General features: G+C 46.2%; 1 protein-coding gene across 1 annotated transcript in view; it reads right to left on the minus strand.

Moving 5' to 3' along the window:
• Positions 1–486: 486 nt before the first annotated feature.
• ZFPM1 (zinc finger protein, FOG family member 1) overlaps positions 487–23,736 on the minus strand; it is a 137,987-nt gene continuing 114,737 nt past the window's right edge. The window contains exons 5-11 of the mRNA XM_088448006.1: positions 18,638–18,777; positions 14,178–14,277; positions 13,883–14,092; positions 12,953–13,177; positions 11,612–11,707; positions 5,920–6,069; positions 487–4,377 (exon numbers count right to left, since the gene is read on the minus strand). Of these exons, the coding sequence (XP_088304132.1) occupies positions 2,126–4,377; positions 5,920–6,069; positions 11,612–11,707; positions 12,953–13,177; positions 13,883–14,092; positions 14,178–14,277; positions 18,638–18,777 (3,173 nt within the window). The 3' untranslated portion in view covers positions 487–2,125. The remainder of the gene's footprint in view (positions 4,378–5,919; positions 6,070–11,611; positions 11,708–12,952; positions 13,178–13,882; positions 14,093–14,177; positions 14,278–18,637; positions 18,778–23,736) is intronic.

Genomic DNA, 23,736 nt, shown 5'->3' on the forward strand with positions numbered 1-23,736 from the left:
TATTTTGTAAACAAAGCCAATAAAACTGGATTTATTTAGTTACTGTGCAGTTAAATTGAAAATTCCTTAAAATATACTGGTGTGCTCAGACTTTTGACAAGTACTGAATAAAAGATTATTTTATATATATATATATATATATATATATAAAAAAAATCTTTTTTGGCATTACGTTGGCTATATTGTATTTTCCATTTTTTTGGACTGTAATCTGGGGTTAGTGTGTTAGTGACTGGTTTGTCATTTATTATTTGTTGTACTTTCGTGTGAAAATTTTCATAAAGAGACAAAAAAAACAATAATCATGCTTAGTTGCAATTATCCATTCATTCACATAAGCACAATGCAGGAAACCTTTACATCATGGCCTTAATCGGGAGCTTAGAGAGTACCGAAAACCGTCTTTGAAGTATCTGGAGATCAAAGTTTAGACTGAAATTAGCCAAGAACGATACGACATGAAGATATAATATACACAGGCTTTATTTATGTACAGAATTATACACACTCGTTAGTCACCAGAAATGTGTGTTCTATTTGTGAATCAGTGCTCCTGGTATCTATATTAATATATAAATATATTTAAGGACTATTTTAAACACAACTTGTTTGTTTTATTTTTCTTCTTCCAGTTTTGGTCATATATAATAATGCCATGTAAAAAATACACCTATTTAAGAAAAAAAAAAAAAAGTCTGCGTAGGGATCAGACGGAAAGGAGACAATACTTCCTGGCTGCTTCATATAGTGCTTTTAGATGTCCTGTCCCTTCTCCTGGGTCACGGGTGAGCATCCACAGTTCTAATAGGTCACATAGTCAGTGACAGTTGGGAGGCAATACCTTTTGGTCATAAAAGTTATAAGTGCCCTTTATTTTTCATTCACATGGACCATTCCAAAACAAGTCTGGCTATGAACCCATCATCTAACGGCACCTACCATTTGCCTATTAGTTTGTAGGGGAGATCCTTGTCGGTTCAACATTAAGTTTGGTTGTATCACTTTTTTTTTTTTTTTTTTTAAATGTAGATAAACTGATTAAAAGCACCTGACTGTACTGAAAATTATCTCCTCAGCCATTGTGGAAAAAGATTTAATAAAAAAAAAAAAAAAAAAAAAAAAGTTGAAATTCTGGATACAACTGAAACAACCTATGTTTCATCTTATGGTTTGTAAAAAGTAGAAGGCAGCAGGTAGCAGTGGTTTCCGGTTGTCAGAGATGAACAATGTATCTCTAAGTACCTACTGCACCATATCACCACCTCCTGCCATAAGATCCCAAAAGAACGTGTCGCGTTCCTAGACATAATCTGGTTTTCAGCCCTGAGAGAACGATCAACATGTGTGACAAGATTTGGGCTGATGGTCCTACTCAAAACAAGCCTAGAAATTTCAAATATATATATATAAAAAGAAAAGGTCTCACAGGATACACCATGCCTCACTCGCCACAATTAAGTTTTTACTCCATTGTTACTGGAAAAATGAAAATATTTTCCAAACGTGGAGTTTTCACTACAAAAGAGAAAAGAAAAACAAAAGACAGGAAAAAACAGTCAGTTTTTCCCCTCAACTTTCATTTAAATACAGTTCAAAAATAACTTATTAAAAAAAGTTATTCCCTCCCCAGCCCTGTAACAAAGACATTTGTCTGCACGGTTTTCATTCTTTGTAACAGTTATTGTGCTTAACAATTGGGAGGCATTCACCAAGTAACTGGACTGAGAGTTGTGCAGTCTTCATGTGTTTCAGTAACAAACAGAGCATGTCTTCAAGGATGTGAAACGCGTTGGTGCATCAGGAACGGAATGCTTTCTGTTGTCACAGAACGGATAAGAGAAGGTATGCTCTATAGTCCATGATACTCTCATGCTAAGCGGTGGGATGTCCATGGTGCTGTCATACAGCAAGTAAGTCCAACAAAACGGTCATGCTCCAATACCGGTAGACTGACCTACAGATTAAGTGTGTCACTTAGACTGCGGTTTATCCTTACACTGGTACTATTACTCATCCACAAGCTGTACTTGGAAAGTACAGAACATATATGCATGTATGTATGTATGTCCCCAATCACTCAGTCAATTTAGTGCTTTAAAACCACTTCTCATAAAATCTCCAACGTTTATTTGACATGTTCCGCAGCATGAGATGAACAGTAGTATTTTTTGTGAGCGATGAAAGTCGACAGGCTACTGAACTTGATGTTGCAGAGGCGGCAATACCTGTGGTTCCCATTGGGCAATGGAGACGTTAGACCAGCCTTTGGGGGCTGCATTGCTTTATCCCCAGGCAGCAGAGCATGAGTGGACACCCTGAGTCCATCTTCCCTATGGTTTTCCACCAAAGGATTTAAAGGAAGGGCTGGGGAGCTTGGCAACAAGGGTCTAGGGGTGCTGGTCAACACCGGCCGTGGAGTGGTAGTTGAAACCGGACTACCACTGGCTGATGAAGAGGAGGAGGAGGATGTGGCATCTTTGTTGTTTGTATTGTCTTTTTGGAGCCCGGGAAGTTGTAGTGGAGATGATGATGAGACAGGAGGACTAGGCAAGCTGCTCTCAGATATGCTACTTGGTTGCACCCGAGCAGGCAATAAAACCTCCATTACTGTGCCTTGCAGACGGTGACCTATGGTGGGTTTTGCTAACAGCAGGCCGTGGACACTCCTGAAATGTTCAAGTAGGTCGCCTCGAATTACTACATTCGGAGGGCAATAGGGACATGTGGCTGTAGCAGATGGAGATGCTTCTGCTGCAGCAGAGTACTGTAGAAGTGGTTTGCAATCCGGAACAGCTGTATACGGCACAACGAGCGGCTGGGTGGTCTCAGTCACCGATGCTGGACTTGAAGTGGCTCTTCTCTCCACTTTCACTCTCACTACATCTTCCCCGATCTTTCCAGTTGCATTTGAGGGGGATTTAATTTTCTGAAGTTGCTGCAGAGCCTTTTGCTGTAAAGTTGCTGCAGGACAGGAAAACTTCTTATGTGCCAGGTAGCTTTCGAGGCTGTTGAAACTGATCCGACACGCAGTACATTCGTGGTAATCTGCCAGGGGAACCACGGCAGCAGCCGGAGAGGTCAACGGTGCTTCAACCAACAGACGAGGCTTTTTGCTTAGGTCGATAGGCCCATCCGCAGCATCTGGGCTAGAACTGGGAGAGGGTATAGCAGGTGCTGGTATAAGGCCCGGCATGATGGGCAGTAATGACTGAGCAGTTGCCTCTGCTGGGTTTACTCCATGGATTTCGTAAAGCTTGCGTCGTTTACGCGTTCGTGGAGCTGGTTGAGGTGTGTATGGCAGCCCAGGCTTGTTGATCCCACTGCGGCGCAGAGGAGGATCATGACGGGATGCACAGTAATAACGTTTGTGTACTGCGTAAGTGTCATGTCTGCTGAAACAGATGTTGCAAGCTTCACACACCGTGCGTGTTGGATCCTCAACTGGGCCCTCCAGCGAGCTGGAAGTCTGGCTGCCATCACTATTTTGGCCGGACCCCGCCGCCTCATTTTCTGCACCGACACCCTCCTCTACTTTTATCGACACAGTAGGAGCATTACTCTCTCCTCCAGCTTCTTCTTGAGGTGGGGTTGTCCTCTGATCATCAACAATGGGTAGCGTAGAGGTTCCAGGAGCTACAGACGCTCGTACAGGCACCACCTTCACTTTCCGGCTACTGGCCGGACTCTCGTCTGACACGTGTCTCCCAGAGCAGTAAAGTCTTTTGTGTACATAATAGTTATTGATATTGTTAAAGGTGATTTCACACTCAAAACAAGTAGCACCCTTAGGTACTGGTGTCCCTGAAAATCCAGCGGAGGAAATCGCTTGCCCTTGTTTCAAACGGCTGTGTACGAGCTCGGACATCTTGGCTAGGATCTCAGAAGCTTGTGGAACTATGGCTGGAGATGCTTCATGCCCAAAGACATAGTGTGGCAAGATAACTGTCCCACCACCAGCTGCTGCTGCTCCGGGCTCAGCGGGAACAGGGCTAGATCCAGGGGTGGGACTGCAGATTTCAGTTTTCACTTTCACAGCAGGGGATGGCACCAATGCCGCGCCGTCTCCAGTCTCACAGCTGGCAGCACCAGGTTCGCTGATCGCTTGTTCTGGTTCTGGTTCTTCTTTAATTTTGACTACTTTAAATGGAGGCTCCTCACTACTGGAGGAGGACACGGGTGACATAGCGTCACCATTTTTCAAGACCTCAGGAGGCTGCTCCCTTTCAGGATCTGACGGGGACTTGACAGACTGAGCTGTAAAAGGAACAGGAGCTGTAGTGTGAGTGACCGCATGTTGCTGGAGACCCGGAAGCCCGTCAGCCAGGAAGCCACAGAGGCTGCAGGTCAGAAGACTGGAGGCAGATGCCGGATTTACAGCTGTGGAAATGGTAGAGGAAAACATTACTAAAGAAGAAACAGGGATTTTTTTCTGTTACACACACACTTAAATGTCCCCCATCATCTGCGGCTATGACAAACAGTGGTATAGTAAATATACACCCAAAACTTTGACCAAGTCACTTATAGACATCTGTTTTATTTATCTTAATTCCACTGTTGCTCCTGTGCTTTATATCATTGCCCTACTGGAAATAAACCTCCCAGTGTGTAGTAGCGTAACCCCATAGTGCTGAGCGGGAGCAGTAGGAGGGCGGCAGGAGCGGGGATTCAGGTAAGTATAGTGTTGGGTGTGCGTATGTGTCTTTTATGTGTAAGGTGCACTGTATACGGGGCACTACTAGAGCAGGGGTGGGGAACCTTTTTTCTGTCGGGGGCCATTTTGATATATAGAACATTATTTGCAGGCCACGCCCCCTCTGTGAAGTCACATGGGGGCGGGGCCACAATCGCCAGAGATTACTGCAATGCCTGGAGCATCCTGAGGATGCTCCGGGGAGCTGTAAGGGCAGCGGTGTGACCGTTTGAAGCGTCTGAAGGACGATCCAGGCGGCACTGCTGCATAGATTCTGGCTGCAGGGTGCCAGATGAGGCTAGCTGAAAAAAGCTCAGAGGGCTAGACCAAATGATTCCGCGAGCCTTATACGGCCCCCGGGCCTGAGGTTCCCCATCCCTGTACTCGAGGCATTGCATAAGGGGCACTACTACTCTGGGGGCATTGCATAAAGGGGACTACTACTGGGGATATTAAGGTGCATATGGAATGGAAAGAAATGTTCCCCACGCCATCATTTTATAGTGGCCATGCCCCCATTGCCTCACAGTTGGGGGGGGGGGTGTGTACAATTTTTTCATGCTGCCCATGGCGCCAAAGACCCTAGTTACGCCGCTGCCAGTGTAAGCTGCTTGGCAGATTGGCAGCAGATTGGTACCCCGAATGGGAATGTAGTCAATACCCCTTGGCCATATTACTATCCCACATCTTTAGGACAACCTGAAACTTTCCCAACATGGCCTAAATTTGAGACTTCTTAAAAAAAATAAAAAGGGACAAAGGGATATTTTATAAACTCTCTCTCTCCCTCATATATATATATATATATATATTAGAGACTTTTAGCTCATCATTTTTAATGGGGCTGCTCCTGCTTAATAAACATATGTTCTTTAGTCTGGGAGATGCTTTGAAGTGTATCCAGCAGCTACTGTACACGCCGTGGTGCCAACCATTATTAATGAGACTGCAGCCCATCAATGTAGTACTCCATGCCTCCTGCCTCAGTGAGGGCACTAGATCCTAATGACTTAGTACACTGCCTATGTTGTGTGTGTATAACTGGCTTGCTGTAATGTTCCTCATGGGGGCGGAAGCCTTGATTCAAGGGAGTCTACAGCTGATTATTCTGCTTCTCCTAGATGAGGAGAGTTATATCGGCTTCTGCCTAATAATGCACAAATGCAAAAGGTCACTGTTCTACCGATGATTCACAGAGAAGAGGGAAAGCGCCTACTCAGACGTACTCGGATTTGCTGGCTTGGCTGACGGTAGTGTTTTCACAACCGGATACACATCGACCTTGGACCCTGGTTGGCAGATCATGTGGTTAGTTACCAGATGGCTGTACAGAATGTCACGGGTGGTGGAGATGAAACCACATCCATGGCAGACACCTGAGACAAAGAGTAAAGGAGACTTAGAGCGAGGTCACTCCTCAGTATCAGGCATTCTATCAGCTCACGTGTTTTGTACATCAGCCGTCAGGAGAAATCACAGACAGGATTCACGCTTTCAAAGTGGACCCCCAACATTTATTAATTGAACGGGGGATGTAACCATAGTGGACAACAAAATGGACACAACGATATAAAGTCACTTAGGGCATTAGGCCGCCATGCATGGGCACTGATGCCGCATGGCATTGTCTCAACCAATGTCTGGACCTGAACAGCTGGGATACAGACTTAAAACATCGGCCCACTGTGTGCGGCATTGACACCGCGACCGCCTCAGAATCCGGCCCTAAGTGTGGATGTGTTCAGGATTGTACGCGAGTTCTGTAATCACAAAAATGAGGGGTCTAACCGTATCCCGATGGAACTCCTCGCACATCCCTGAAGAGGTCCCATTCTAGAACTGAACAGCGTGGAATTACATAGACACCGCACAATGGCACAATAATATAATGCAACAAATGCGCAAAACCTGTCATCATGTAATCCTAAAAGCATAATCAGCCTTAAAAGTCCAGAGTCCAGATAAATCTGCAAATCCTTCCTCTACGGTGATTTGTGAGTCAGTCAGTATAGATCCTCCTCATTCCAATAAGTCATTTGGTGAAGGATAATTCCAGCATAAGTATCCAGCAATGACCATCCGAATTACACGATACAGGTGGAAAAAATGCAAAAGAAAAAACAGAGAACCAGTAGTGCAGACCTTTTATACCATTAAAAAGGATTTTAATTAAATGCACTCACAAGTATAACATTACAGCAAGCATATAACATATCAGCATGTGTATGGGGGGGGGGGGGGGGGCACCATGTACTCAGCGGGCCAGGTCTTATGTCAGGGGTGTATACAGAGTTCCGGATACTCCTCATTCCTTCACTACATGACTTATTGGGATGAGGAGGATCTATACTGACTGACTCACAAATCACCGTACAGGAAAGGACTTGCAGATTTATCATGATTCTGGACTTTTAAGGGCGATTATCCTTTTATGATGACAGGTTTTGCGCATTTGTTGCATTATATTATCGTGCCATTGTTTTAATTGGTTAGTTTTGTGAACCTCCCTTTGATGCGTATGCTGCATGATTTAATCTGTATTTGCGCATAATCACAGAGATGTCTTTATTATATAGACACCGCGCAGCAACGAGAGGACACTAGTTGCAATCACTTGGCCTAAATGACCCACGCACAGAGACTAGCGGCCAGGGGCGTAGAGAGCTGTGCCAGGGGAAACCTGGGTAATTAGTACCCGCTCCCCCCCCTCTAGCAGCTTGAACACAGACTGGATTGTACTCACCACTACTCCTGCCGTCTAGAACAAAAGCAGTGACCACGGCTGTTCTCACAGCAAATCCCATTTTAACCACTGCACCAATAACGTTTCAGATTACACCCTGCACTGCTGTACCTAAATAACAAAGCAATCGTGCCGCCCCTTCACAACAAGAAATACCCTACTACAAGGACAATCAATATAATTACTTCCAGTGCACCAAGGACACCCGCGAGATACCCCCATTGGGATAAGGTAAAACCAGTAACTTTCATCCACGGAGAACTCGGGAACACATCTACACTGCTGCGCCATGGAAACACTATGACAACGGGGCCGAAACACCTGGACCTTCCATCCTTGGTAGAGCAAAGCACCTGTCAGACCCAACAAGCACAGGTACGCACCACCCTATTGGCAGATAGTGTTGGGACCATTTCCTGGGCGTGCCTTAGTGCGCCTCTGCGGGATCTTTGGCAACGAGAGAGGCGCTGGCATCTTAGGGGAGACACTCACTCTGTCACCGCATAGACTCAGGAGTTCCACGTGTGACCAGTGGTACCGACGCTCCCGTATTTGTATGATACCGCTGTGTCGGTGTACAAGACGGCGGCTGAGATAATTGCATATTTTCGTAAGTCCGATGCGTATGGAATCGCAGTTGCGACAGCTTTTGCGTAAATCTTTGAATCAGGCCCTCGATCTCTTTCTTCAACTGCTCGGCAGTCCATCAGTTTCCATTACTTTAAAAACTACCAGTACCTCCATCCCTCCGCACCTTAAATGAATGTTGGCGGGTCATATTGAAAAGCAATAGTAGGGTAAATAATGTAGGGGACACACACACACAACACCCCCCCCCTCAGCGCAGTCTCCATATACACTCAGGAGCACACAGATATACAGGTGTCACATATCACATTACTCAGCACAGTCTCCCATATACAGACTCAGGAGCACACAGATATACAGGTGTCACATATCACATTACTCAGCGCAGTCTCCCATATACAGACTCAGGAGCACACAGATATACAGGTGTCACATATCACATTACTCAGCGCAGTCTCCCATATACAGACTCAGGAGCACACAGATATACAGGTGTCACATATCACATTACTCAGCGCAGTCTCCCATATACAGACTCAGGAGTACACAGATATACAGGTGTCACATATCACATTACTCAGCACAGTCTCCTATATACAGACTCAGGAGCACACAGATATACAGGTGTCACATATCACATTACTCAGCACAGTCTCCATATACAGACTCAGAAGAACACAGATATACAGGTGTCACATATCACATTACTCAGCACAGTCTCCCATATACAGACTCAGAAGCACACAGATATACAGGTGTCAAATATCACATTACTCAGCACAGTCTCCATATACAGACTCAGGAGAACACAGATATACAGGTGTCACATATCACATTACTCAGCACAGTCTCCCATATACAGACTCAGGAGCACACAAATATACAGGTGTCACATATCACATTACTCAGCACAGTCTCCCATATACAGACTGAGGAGCACACAGATATACAGGTGTCACATATCACATTACTCAGCGCAGTCTCCCATATACAGACTGAGGAGCACACAGATATACAGGTGTCACATATCACATTACTCAGCGCAGTCTCCCATAGACTCAGGAGCACACAGATATACAGGTGTCACATATCACATTACTTAGCGCAGTCTCCCATAGACTCAGGAGCACACAGATATACAGGTGTCACATATCACATTACTCAGCGCAGTCTCCATATACAGACTCAGGAGCACGCAGATATACAGGTGTCACATATTACATTACTCAGCGCAGTCTCCCATATACAGACTCAGGAGCACACAGATATACAGGTGTCACATATCACATTACTCATCGCAGTCTCCTATATACAGACTCAGGAGCACACAGATATACAGGTGTCACATATCACATTACTCAGCCCAGTCTCCCATATACAGACTCAGGAGCACACAGATATACAGGTGTCACATATCACATTACTCAGCACAGTCTCCCATATACAGACTCAGGAGCACACAGATATACAGGTGTCACATATCACATTACTCATCGCAGTCTCCTATATACAGACTCAGGAGCACACAGATATACAGGTGTCACATATCACATTACTCATCGCAGTCTCCTATATACAGACTCAGGAGCACACAGATATACAGGTGTTACATATCACATTACTCATCGCAGTCTCCCATATACAGACTCAGGAGCACACAGATATACAGGTGTCACATCACATTACTCAGCGCAGTCTCCCATATACAGACTCAGGAGCACACAGATATACAGGTGTCACCTATCACATTACTCAGCACAGTCTCCCATATACAGACTCAGGAGCACACAGATATACAGGTGTCACATATCACATTACTCAGCCCAGTCTCCCATATACAGACTCAGAAGCACACAGATATACAGGTGTCACACATCACATTACTCAGCGCAGTCTCCCATATACAGACTCAGGAGCACACAGATATACAGGTGTCACACATCACATTACTCAGCGCAGTCTCCCATATACAGACTCAGGAGCACACAGATATACAGGTGTCACATATCACATTACTCAGCGCAGTCTCCAATATACAGACTCAGGAGCACACAGATATACAGGTGTCACATATCACATTACTCAGCGCAGTCTCCCATATACAGATTCAGGAGCACACAGATATACAGGTGTCACATATCACATTACTCAGCGCAGTCTCCAATATACAGACTCAGGAGCACACAGATATACAGGTGTCACATATCACATTACTCTAAACATGTACATACATGGGGCTTATTCTGCGCTGGATGCACCTCTCTGCTCGTCCTATTCTGATTTGGACGGATCTTTTGCTGATCTGTAATTTCGTGAAATGGACGTTTTAGGGCGGGAACTGTGCGGCGAAAATGTGATCGCACAGAACTGTTCTGATTTCTGGGAGTGGCGCTTGAGTTCCATGCAATTCTGAGTGGTGCTAACGGGGAAGGGAAGCCTATTTCTGATGGTTCTCCTGCACCCAGCATGGGGCTGGTGCAAGTGCCTATAGCAGAGGGTCTCAAACTCGGGCCTCAGGACCCCACACAGGTCACGTTTCCCAGGTCACCCAGCAGGTGCACAAGTGTAGTCATTACTCACTGACACATTTCCCAGGTTACCCAGCAGGTGCATAGGTGTAATCATTACTCACTGACACATTTCCCAGGTCACCCAGCAGGTGCACAGGTGTATTCATCACTCACTGACACATTTCCCAGGTCACCCAGCAGGTGCACAGGTGTATTCATTACTCACTGACACATTTTCCAGGTCACCCAGCAGGTGCACAGGTGTAGTCATTACTCACTGACACATTTTCCAGGTCACCCAGCAGGTGCACAGGTGTAGTCATTACTCACTGACACATTTCCCAGGTCACCCAGCAGGAGCACAGGTGTATTCATTACTCACTGACACATTTTCCAGGTCACCCAGCAGGTGCACAGGTGTATTCATTACTCACTGACACATTTCCCAGGTCACCCAGCAGGTGCACAGGTGTATTCATTACTCACTGACACATTTCCCAGGTCACCCAGCAGGAGCACAGGTGTAGTCATTACTCACTGACACATTTCCCAGGTCACCCAGCAGGTGCACATGTGTACTCATTACTCACTGACACATTTCCCAGGTTACCCAGCAGGTGCACAGGTGTAGTCATTACTCACTGACACATTTCCAGGTTACCCAGCAGGTGCACAGGTGTATTCATTACTCACTGCCACATTTTGAAAGTTCCACAGGTGGAGCTAATTATTCCACTTGTGATTCTACGAGGAGACCTGGAAAACATGCACTGTTTGGGGTCCTGAAGACAGAGTTTGAGAAGCTTTGGCCTATACTGACGGAAGCTTACATTACCATAAGGTAGTAACTAGGGCTTCTGCGACTACTTGCAAACACACTTTCCATCTGACCCAGAATCAGCCTCATATATATATATATATATATATATATATATATATATATATAATATATATATATATGCTTTTTATATACATCTCCGGTGTAGCTGTCCTTTGACTACATTGTGATACTAGTTCCCTTTAGTGCGGAAAGAGAGGTGGCATGGGATGAGGGCATGGGGGGGCTGGCCCAGTTACCGTTGAGGGTGTCCGTGTGAACCTTCAGATGGCGCTCGCAGTTGGCTTTGGTGGTGAAAGCGGACAGGCAGATCAGGCACATAAACGGTCTCTCGCCTGCGGAAGATAAGAGCGTCAGTTATTTAGCCTCTCACTGCACCACCCTGGGTCCTCGTTATCACAAAGCAATAGGAGTACGCCGCTCTCTGATTAAGATGGGATGATTACTCCCTGTGATGCTATTCATCTGAAGGGGGTACTTTGAAGAAATGGATCGGTCTGTATTATAAACGTAGGAGGAGGCCGCAGATTAGATACTTCTCTGATCAGGGCGTTTACGCAGAAAAGGCTTCAACTTAACCCCCTGCGTACCAGCCTGCAGCATCAGTCACAAGAGCTTGCTCTCCTATGTGGTACAGCTGGCTAGCAGAGCAGCTAAGGGGTTAAATCACTAGCCGACGCTCGAATGCTCTTATTTTATCTCCCCATCTGCCCATGTGATGAGCTTGTCTGGAAAGTATCCTTAAATCACCTCCATTCTACCATGCTGCAGGCTTTATTGTCCCCCAGCGATTCCGTATTGTCCTCATCTTGTGTAGTACTGAAATAAATGGAGATTTATGTAGATACTTCTCCTGAAAGGCGCGTCAGCAACTAACGGATAGAAGTGTCTCCATTTTAGCTGTTATCCATTCTGTACGTCTTATTTTTTTGTGGTTGTTGGCGTCACCTCCACAACTGCCAGTGGTATTTTATGTGACACAGCCAGATGAGACAGACTGAGCAGCCGTTCTAGTAGTTCAAATAGGAAATCTGTCACTAGAACTAACTGTGCCCACTTGAACTGGTGTTTGCATGAAACATCCACTTTAAAGAATGTTAAACTGAAATTGGCGCAGGGAAATGCTGATTTGGTCATCTCCAGATGGGAATGGTTCAAGCAGGTTAACTTAACTAAATTTCACATAATAAACAGGTGTAAAATGATGTCCATGGCGGTCTCCAGGCTCAAAGATACAAGTATTCAGCTTACATCGTGTGAAAACTTTTTTTTGGAACGTTAGCTTTAAATCACCACCTTCCTTCTAACACTCAAATAATTTAAGTTTTGATCAGATTTTACAAGAAAATACATTTCTCATTCTTGTAAATGAAAAACAAAAATCCCTTATCCCAAAGGTGAATTGCATACAAATGTATTTACAGTGGCTATGGATAAAGGCTGAATAATAACGCACAGCTTCCACCAAGTAAGATGCTTGTGTGCTAAATCATCTGAATGAACTGCATTTACCAGCAGACCGTGATATGGTTGTTTAACAGGCCCTGGGCTACCGGGCTTCCTGCCATCGCCATACTCACCGCTGTGACTGCGCATGTGAATCTCTAGCGAGCTGGCGCTGGGACAGCTCTTCCTGCAATGAGGAAAAGGACATATCCGCTCATTGGGGTAGGTGTCCTTGGGCTTTTCATCCACCGAGGGGGAGGTGGAACTCTGGCGACTGGCGCAGTAGTACATCAGATGAGCCTGCAGATTCCGTTCACTGCGATACCAGATGCCACAATCCTTACAGGGGAAGACGTCCTCTGAGATAAAGGGAGAGATCATCAGGAGGGAATAACTAAAAACACTGTGGTGAAACGTTACTAGTAATTTAGCAAGTATATACGTATACATAATTAAGCAATGTTACTGCCATGTGAGAGGGAGTTTTACTGCTAGGCAAGATCTTTTACCAGATGTCAAAATATGTTTGGACTCTAGGGGCACTGTTTCCCTGAGGTCTAGTTACTGCAAGTATATTAGCAGATTTCATGATACATTTTGGTCACAAGGCGGCGCTGTTTCCACGAGGATGATGTTTGAGTCCAAACTATGCGGCCGCTACAGTCCTTTATAATAATGCAGTAAAATATTTCTCAATAAAAGAAAATAAACAGTAGTTATAAATCTGGTCAAATGACACCAATCACCTACTTAGTGGCCTGAATGAGCATGAGAGGATCTGCCGAAAACTCCGAGGCATGGAGTGCCTCTTGTCCCCAGCAAGGGTGTATTAAGAGAGGAAGGGGCCTGTGTGGGCCCCCTTCTCTCTAGGGGCCGGCACAGGTGAGTAGACTCTGGCTGTGTGCTAGAGTCTGCACAGGTCTCCGGTAACATGGCGCCCAGTGCTTATTCTACTGCGCATGCGTACATCGTCTGGAAAATGGCCGCCGTGCCAGTTTCCTGGTGATATCTACAGCGCCGCTGCAGTATTCCCGGAAAGAACTGAACGAGGGGGCACTACTTACTGTTCACAATTGCGGTGGCCAGAATGGCAGCCATTCCTGCTTGCTGGGGTAGCAGCTGGAACTCAGGAAGGGCGTTGGCTCCCTGGGAGGACTCACCGGGCTCCTCTTTCGCACTGAAGTTGGGGATGGCCTGAGGTTCCGCCATGAGGAAGGACCTGATGACCTCACCTTGCTGTATGACCTGTGAGGTCTTACACCAGATCTGGTCACCTGGACATTGGGGTGAGGGTAAATGTCAGTAACAATAAAATAATGGTACAGGGAACGTGACACAGAGTTAAGCCCTGAGACCCACCTTTCCGGTACAACACCGAGTTGGCTTCCAGTTCACACGGGACCAGAGTAATGTTTTTCAGCCAGCAGTCATCATCTAGGTCCAGCGATAGCGCAACGCTCTGCAGTCGGAAACAAAAACACCTATTTAAAGAAACACTAAAATGTCTGATGTAAGATTTTTTGCTACACTTGACACCACAGTTTTCCTGTATCAGTGTGACAGGAGCCTGACATCACTACTCTGTGCTGCTGGGGACCCTGCTCCTCCCACTATATAACTCTCAGTCTGTGACTTCCTGTATCAGTGTGACAGGAGCCTGACACCGCTACACTGCGCCTCTTTTTTCACTGTGTATTTGCCGCTCTTTTCTTACTACCCAATAGTCAGCCCCCTGTCTGGCATTATGTAGTTATTAATAGACAATTTACTATGCAAATAAGCCAGATGTTGACTGCAAGCCTGTGAAATGTGTCCTTTTAGCAACTGGTCAGTAGGTGGCGCCCCTCTCCTTTTAGATACAGACTTGGAACATATTCCTTCACTCCGATTTATCACTACGATCAAGATGTCACAGTGTTGTACTCTGTGATTTTCATGCTAACCTGAGAAAAGGTGCCAGAGACTGAACGGTTTTTCAGCAGCTACACAGAAAGGCCTCATTTGGTTTATTAGTCCTCTACCGCTATTAAAGGTCTTTTTTTCCGGTCATTTAAATCCCACTTATTACATGGGCACACAAAGCAGCTACACGACCTTGTGTGACAGCAGAGCACTCTGCATATACCGGTAACCCACAATGAAAATCTTTGTGGGAAAGATGCACAGGGAACATTCCCAAAGACCGGCTGATTTATTTTATAAAGCCATTTATTTAAAATTGGTTGTACAGTAGCCCAGCCCCAGCTCATCCCTGTAAGGCAGCACCTTCCCACAGAATACAGTCTGCCCGAGACCGATTCAGCTTTTCCACGTCTCTAATGAATATTAATGAGCGCAGAGAAAGAGAAATTAATCTGCCTGATCCTCAGATGCCTGCGTCAGTAACGATATGAAATCTAATTATTCCTTCCAATATTTCTAAGACCCTCTAACCGAGAGAGCGCTGGCGCTAGGCAGCTCTGGCTTATCACTGTGACGAGCCGCGTCTTGCCGGCACGATAAAGAGCCGGGCACTGCTGATGATGCAAAAAAAAAACAAAAAAAACCATGAGCTGGCTGGTGTCTTCACCCCCTCCCTGGTGCCACCTGGAAAAGCATGACACCAGGGCAGCCAACGTGATGTCATGAGCAATTAGGGAAAACAGAAAAAAAAAAAATGGTTTCCTGCGCCGGGAAGATGTTCTGTATTTGGAGTTTATCATTCAGTGTATGGTTCAATGTTGCTTTACATAACAAGACGTTGCCTTTTTTTTTTTTCCTGCTGGAGAGAATTAAGCTTATAATGAGGCAGTCCAGGTCCCTGCATCGCCAAACACCCCTCCTCAGTGTCTGTGACAAGATGTGTTGTTTTCTTCTGGAACAAAGAGGTCAGTGTCTACGCTCTGAACTTTGCCTGATACCATCAGAAACTCTATCTCTGCTGCATCCGCTGCACAGCTTATCCTGGGAAGGTGCGCTGTAAATCCTGGCAGCGCTTCCAGGGGAGCCGCAGAGGACAGAATCCAGGGGCGGGGGCAGCCACACATTCCGGATACCCCCAGTTTCTGTTGCGTGGTGGGGAGCCGGAACCCATAACTTCTTTGTGACCCATTAAAAGCAACTTTGTATTTCTATGGTACACAAAGGAGGGGGAGATAACTACATCTAATAAAGGACCACTGCCTCTAAAACACAAGCGTTCTGCACATAAATCAGCTACTAATAACCTTAACATATATATCTACAACATACCTAAAAAGAAGAAGAAAAAAAAAAATTCCTTGGTGGTTTTGTACTATTGTAATTATATTTGCTGCGCACCTCCTCACGTTTACCAGACATTTCTGCAAAGCATGGCTGACTGCGATATTACAGGCAGGAAGTCTGCTGTGCAGAGGAAAGAAAATCTTCCCCCACAAACTTAATTTTACGCATCTATCAGTGAAAAGTATGTGTGACGCTGCCCATCCACTAGGCGATTAAACCTAGCGATGGAGCGATAACGACGATCGTTATCGTTCCATCGCTTGGTAATCGCCCACAAATCGGGCAGTAAAAGGTTAGAAACGACCAGCGATGCGCGCGCCCGCTGGTCGTTTCTAACATCAATCATCGCCCGAACATGATGGTCAACCTGACGATCGCCGTCAGGTTGCCATGTTCGGGGATGATTGATCTGCATACACTGAACGTCTGAACGTTCAGTGTATGCACTTCACCCCACGGTGCCGTCGTCCCCCGCATCGTTAAATGGATGGGCAGCATAACTGTGAGTTAACAAATATTTTAAGTATCTTTAAAAATAAATAAAATCCCTGCAGAGTTATGGTGCATACACACGGTCAGATTTTTCTTCAGATCTGAACGATAACGATTTAAAAAATCGTTCATATCTGAAGGGAAATCTGACATGTATGAACGATGCGCGTTCCCGATGGTCAGATAACGACATCTGACATCTGATGTGTTTGCAGTCAGATTTGGACGATTCCATTCATTTTAATGCAGTCAGAAATCGTTCATAGTTCAAATCGTTCATCTGACAAATCTGCCCGTGTGTAGGCACCTTAATATAGTTTATAAACTGGTGGGACATTGAGTCTAATTGCATAATAATACCATATCTGTACAGCAGTAACGGATAACAGGGAGGGGCAATGTCCTTGTTCTACAGAATTATCCTCTTCAAACTTTATTTTTGCACTGAAAAGTCAATTAAAAAGGTATTTTACCTCCATTACGCACTGACCATTAGGGGCCATTGTTTGTAAACTAGTGATGATTATTTTTTTCTCTCTCCGCAAACTAGGAATGTAAATGCGTGCAGACGTTCGGGGTTTTACGAATGCTCATGGATATATAATTCCGTAAAAAATGAAGAGGGCTTCTGGGCTTCTCTCTGGGCATGGGTGTCCAGAGAAAGAGTTAATGTGACAGAGGACAGAGCTATCTCACCCAGAGGAGGATGTGCGACAATTAGTGAAAAGGGGAGGAAGAGTGGAATAGAAAAAAAAAATAGCCTTGAGGGGGGGGGGGGGAGAGGGAGGAAGTTTAAAGTGCGAAGGATGATCCGATTCCATCCTGCCCCTCCTAGGGTTGCACTGATAGCAGGGGGGGGGGGGTGGGTGTGGGGGGGGAGAGGCAGAGATGAGCAGGGCTGCAAACCATCAAGGCACCCGATAAGGGCAGGACAATCGCTGAAAAGACTAGCAAAAATATTTAGACAATAAATGAAGTATCGGGAAGGCAGGCTACTATCTAATAGGAATCAATCATGTGGCTGTCTTACGTCTGGACTAGTGGCGCCATAAGATCATAACTCCCCAAACAGGGGAGATAAGGGGTTAATGAAGGATTTCATTCTGAAGAGATAACGGACTCTATCGCTATCACAAACCCAGCTTGCTCTCGTCTAATATTTCCAGCTCCAACCTTAAAGCGGAGGAGATAACGACCCTGCCCTCCCCCCCCCCCCTCCTTTGTGCTAGATAGGAAGAGCTCAGATTTTGTGTTCTATTCGCTTCATATTGCCCCTCAAGCAAGAGACTCCCGGTTTTAACCCCTGTCCCGGGAGGCATTGCTGTTCTCTGCCAAAAAAATAATCCGTATCTCTAGAAAATCGCACTCGGTTACCACCAAAAAAAGAAAGATTAGTTGTTCATTAAACTACGGCGGAAGTTCAGTGACACTGCGGCGCCAGACAGGAATATTCAGTCCGGTCACTTCTGTTGTGAAATAAGAACTTAGGATAAGGAGCATCGTTACCATTCAGTTCCCTGAGCCAGGCTGAGAGGTTACAGGGCAGAGTCACTACAGATAGATAGATATAATGTAAGAGCCTTCGCAGATTTTGCATGTTTAAGAGAAAAGAAAAAAAGGATCAAGCAAATGACCAAAGTTAAACCTGCAGTAAGAACGGCCGGTAAATAGGCCTCGTGATTCTTACTTCTCTCGTGCCGACAGGTGGGAACCAGGCCCCGGATGGAGTGCCTTAGTGCCATGCCCCAGGTACTGATTGATAAGCGCTCAGTCTTTGTATATCTCACAACACGTGAGGAGATGGGCTCCTGATTTGGGTGCTGAACTTTTTAGCAGTGGGAGCTGCATCTGTCCCTTAAATGTTGGTCTTTGCACCCCCCACACAGCGCCCCTCAGCTGTAATGGGCATAATGCATTGTTATCTGCTTCTGCATGAGGCCGGGAGGAAGTGGTGCACAGAATCTACCTTTAATAACACACTAGAAGCTGCCAAACATCTTTGAGAAGCCTCGGCCGGAACTGCGCGGTACGGGAGCTCCACCCTACACTTCGCTAGCACGTTATATTTACCACGCTCTTACCAGTTGTGTCCGGTCCGGAGAAGACGCGTTACCACTGAAGGTTCCTCTGAAGGGTCCCCAGGTAAAGCCTTTGGCGATCTGCGCCTGTGCACGAACCCGGCTGACCCCATCAGGTGAAGGGATCTCCAAAACCAGCTCATCTATGGAGGGGGGAGAAGAAACACAGAGTGAGTGCAAGAGGAACACAGAGATGTCTGCAACACTTCAGAGGGGTCATTAGTCCTTTCCCTTCAACGTCCGCATTTAGCAAACAAGTTAATGGTAATATTTAGGGAGATAGAGCTAGAGATATACTGTAGGTAACAGACAGGTGCACAAATGACTGAACCCTAACAGTCCGAGCTACATGTTTGCTCTACTCCACCTCCACAGTCACCCCCAACCCATCATAAACTACTCCACCTTCACAGTCACCCCAACCCATCATAAACTACTCCACCTCCACAGTCACCCCAACCCATCATAAACTACTCCACCTCCACAGTCACCCCAACCCATCATAAACTACTCCACCTCCAGTCACCCCGACCCAATCATAAACTACTCCACCTCCACAGTCACCCCAACCCGTCATAAACTACTCCACCTCCACAGTCACCCCAACCCGTCATAAACTACTCCACCTCCACAGTCACCCCAACCCGTCATAAACTACTCCACCTCCACAGTCACCCCAACCCGTCATAAACTACTCCACCTCCACAGTCACCCCAACCCGTCATAAACTACTCCACCTCCACAGTCACCCCAACCCGTCATAAACTACTCCACCTCCACAGTCACCCCAACCCGTCATAAACTACTCCACCTCCACAGTCACCCCAACCCTTCATAAACTACTCCACCTCCACAGTCACCCCAACCCGTCATAAACTACTCCACCTCCACAGTCACCCCAACCCATCATAAACTACTCCACCTCCACAGTCACCCCGACCCAATCATAAACTACTCCACCTCCACAGTCACCCCAACTCATCATAAACTACTCAGCCATAAAATATTGCTAATTGCTTCTTTAATTATATACTGTACAGCTTCATTTGGGATGCAGGCAGGAAGCCGACGGCTTCCCGACTGTCTAATGACAGGTGTTGAAATCCGGACGCCTCTCATTTTACCTACACCGGGAGCCCGACGCCCGGCATACCGAACGAAGGTAAGCTGGGTGGCGGGCACGGTCAGCCGCAGCGGTGGTGGGGATGGGGGGGGAGGGATAGGCACACCCGGGGGGAGGTTAGGGTTAGGCACCCCCCCTCCCACCCCAGGGAAACTTAGGTTTAGGCTGCGGGGAAGGGGGGGGGCGTTAGATTTAGGCACCCCTGGGAGGTTAGGCACCCCTGGGGGGAGGTTAGGGTTAGGCACACCCCCGGGAAACTTAGGTTTGGGCTGTGGGGAAGGGGGGGTTAGGTTTAGGCACTTACAGGGGGGGTTAGGCACTTGGGGGGGGGGAGGTTAGGGTTAGGCACCCCTAAGGGAAGGTTAGGGGGGGTAAGGTTAGTTGATATTAAAATGCTTACCTGTCGGGATCTTCAATTGCCGGTCTTCCGGCGTCGGGATTTGAACCACGGCGGTATTTCATACCGATCCCCTTCCTTTTATTCTCAAAATCTAATTTCTTGTTAACTCTGTGTCACCCGTCTGTCTGCCCCTCCCCTTTAGAATGTGAGGTCTGACGAGCAAGGCCCCTCTTCCCCATGTGCTTTCCCCTAGCTACTCCTTACAATGGCACCTAACCCTTGACTTCTGCCGTCCTGCTACTTATTGGAGTGTAAAGACCTCAGCAATGTTTATATACCATGTACTTGTCCTGTGTTGTCTTGTACTGTAAGTCACTGTTCTCATCAACTGTTTATGTACTTTTTTTAGGCGCTGCGAAACACTTGTGACGCCGTATAAATAAAGGATAATAACAACAAATCTGGATCACATTCATCTATAGCAGGGATGGGGAACCTCATGCCGGGGGCTGTATAAGGCCTGTGGAATCATTAGGTCTGGCCCTCTGAGCTTTTTTCTGCTACCCTCATCTGGCTATCACTGTGCCTATAATGGCACCCTGCAGCCACAATCTATGCAGCAGTGTCCTTAGGATGCTTCAGACAGTCACACCGCTGCCCTTACAGCTCCCAGAGCATCTTCAGGATGCTCCGGGCATTGCTGTAATCACCGGCAATTGTGGTCCCACCCCTGTGTGACATCACACTAAGGAGGCGTGGTCTGCACCGGGCTCGCGAATAATGTTATATAAATCAAAATGGCCCTTGGCAGATAAAAAGGTTCCCCACCCCTGGTCTATAGCAATGGTTGAGATGCAGTACCTGTTTGCCTTCAATAGAGGTCAGTATTGCAGCTAACTGTGCTGAGTGACAAGTCACCTGAAGCGTACAGGAAGTACTGCACTCATTGCAGAAATGTATATTATATTTAGTATAGAATGATTAGAACATGGAATGACCATTTACGGCACGCCTAGAGTCCAAGGGATCCCTCGCAGTATGTCACAATATATGTAGCCAAATCTCAGCTGAGACTCTAACACTCAGGACAAATGATCAAACAATCATAATTTTCCTACATGATCAGAGACCTAGACCTGGCCCACCACGGAGGGGCGGCCGATTTGTGCAGCATTTATGAAAGAACAAAAAGAATCCGCCGTTAATATAAGAGTGACATCAGAGCTGCGAGGTCGCGGCACTCATGTCTAACTGATAAGGCTTTTGGGCTGACACTTTCCATGTCAAAACATTCATCTATCTTCTCTATATCAAACCCCACCAAGGAAAATACACAGAGCTGCTGATAAGGCGGCCTCCGCAGGCTGCAGGGATAAACCTAACAAACAGGGACACAGAACAGTAGCAGCAGCCCCAGCAGTTACATTCCCAGGAGTCGCTCACATCGGTGCATAAAGGTGTCAGCTCTCTGCTACCTCCAGAAGGAATAATAACGCACCCATTTCTCTATGCAAACGAGGGCCTGAAATATCACAAGTCAAACGTACAAATACACCGTACAGTACATGTGCAGTCACCGAATCTCAGCAGCATTTGTTACCCCGTGCACTACAGACATTTAGGTCTTTCATTCTTGCTGCAGATTATCGGTGCACCACACATTAACAGCGCCACCTGGTGGCAGAATTATCGTGACAAATAACTGCACTCCCGCCACTTGATTCTAAAAATGAAGAATAACGTGTTCGGCCTGGAGGTTTTCTGGTTCGGACGCCTTTCTGACAGGCTTCTAAAAATGGTGTCAAAATATGAACGATCTGAAACTGCAACAGGATTCATTAAAACAGAGAAATAGGTTTGAGCAAAATTCAACAGATTGTCCGTCGAGGTGAAAGCGTATTGAAAACTGGTATAAAATATAGGGGAGAAATCAGTTATAAGACGATATTCAGCCGGACGTCGCCGCGCATTATGGTAGGCAATCTTTACACTGTAACACCATGGCGGTTGTCAGAACTCGCCTTTGGACATCTGCGTTACGGTTTGACAGGTGTACCACCCCACTCTAACCCACCTGATTTCAAACATCAAGATTCAGGGGCCCAGATAATATGATTGCTCAGACGGACGTCCGTAGTGCTGTAATAACCTCTGCTGTATACGTCTGCATCAGCAATTCCTGGCCGAGAACCTGCTAATAGGGTTTAGTCAGTTTCACCCCGGGCACGCGCTTCCTGGGCACTTTCTCCCTGCACACCCTGCTTGGCAGCCTATGTTTCTCACACCGATAGCAAGTTAGGGAAGATAAAAGCTGACCTTGCAGTCATTAATATTAAGAACACTCAGTGCGCTAATAGTTAAAACTAATCTTTTTTCTTTTTTTCCCCCCCGATTATCACAGGAGGCAAAGTCCGCTTCTGAATCCTATCTCTGTATCAATAGTGTTAGTTCTTGGTGACACCACACTCCAACAAATACAGACCCCGTAATCTAATCTCCCATCGCAGGCCAGCATCTGATTGGCTGACGCCAGCCAGCTGGTCTATGTATTATCAGACTATTCCCTATCACTGGGATCATTAAGTAAATGTTGCAGGTAACTGGGGCTGTTTGTTTCTGATAAAAGTCACTCTGAAATGAAATAATAACAGCTTTAAACTATTAGCGAGGCTTCCCGGGAGGTCATCCGGAGACTTTGTACATAATGCTAACAGTGTCCTTAGCTCTGTGGACTGGATGTCAGGGGGTGTTTGGTCAATTCGCAGTTTATATTGATTTCCCCAATGTCTTCAGTTTCTAATACAATTGTTATTTTGCAATTTATCTTTATTATTTATTAAGTTATTTATATAGCGCACACATTCTGCAGCACTTTACAGAGAACATTTGGTCATTCACATCCGTCCCTGCTCCTGTGTACAACCCATATTCCCCATCACATGGACACACATATACTAAGGGTAATTGTTTGTCAGGAGCTATTTACTCTACCAGTATGTTTTTCTTTGGACTGGGAGGAAACAGGGAGCAACCGAAGAAAACCCACACAGACACAGGGAGGACATATAAACCTAACACAGAAGGTCCATGACCTCAGGGCTGTGAGGCAGCAATGCTAACCACTACACCATCCACGCTGCCATAATGTGTGGGAGATATGAGTAGGAACACATATAAACAAGACACAAATAGGATGCATTGCCCTGTCCTGTATTCTCTTACGGCCTGATTCAGAGCCGCTCGTTCGCTCCGAGCTATGTTTGCCCAACTGCACATGCGTACGGATCGTTATACGCATGCCCGAACCAGTCAGTGTGGCCGAAATTCGTTTGTTCGCTAAATAGCGAATGCCTGCTAATTTGAGTGACAGAATGAGGCGTATGTGGGTGGTAACAGGGGAAGGTGCTTAAAAACGGGGAGTGGAGATCCGAACGCAGGCGTGCTTAAAGGTCAAAACGGGCGTTTTATGGGTGTGCATAATTAATACAGCAGCGTCACTGACCACGTCACTGGGTTATTTTATAGCCAGAACTGCTCACAAGATTGTGGTAGCAAAAACCAACCACAAGAATAGCGAGCAGTTCATACCCTGGTCGATGTACTCGATCTAATAAATAGCGGACATGACGTAGGATGCGA

This window comes from Taudactylus pleione, unplaced genomic scaffold (assembly GCF_031769625.1).
Source record: "Taudactylus pleione unplaced genomic scaffold, aTauple2 ptg000447l, whole genome shotgun sequence".
Taxonomy (NCBI): Eukaryota; Metazoa; Chordata; class Amphibia; order Anura; family Myobatrachidae; genus Taudactylus; species Taudactylus pleione.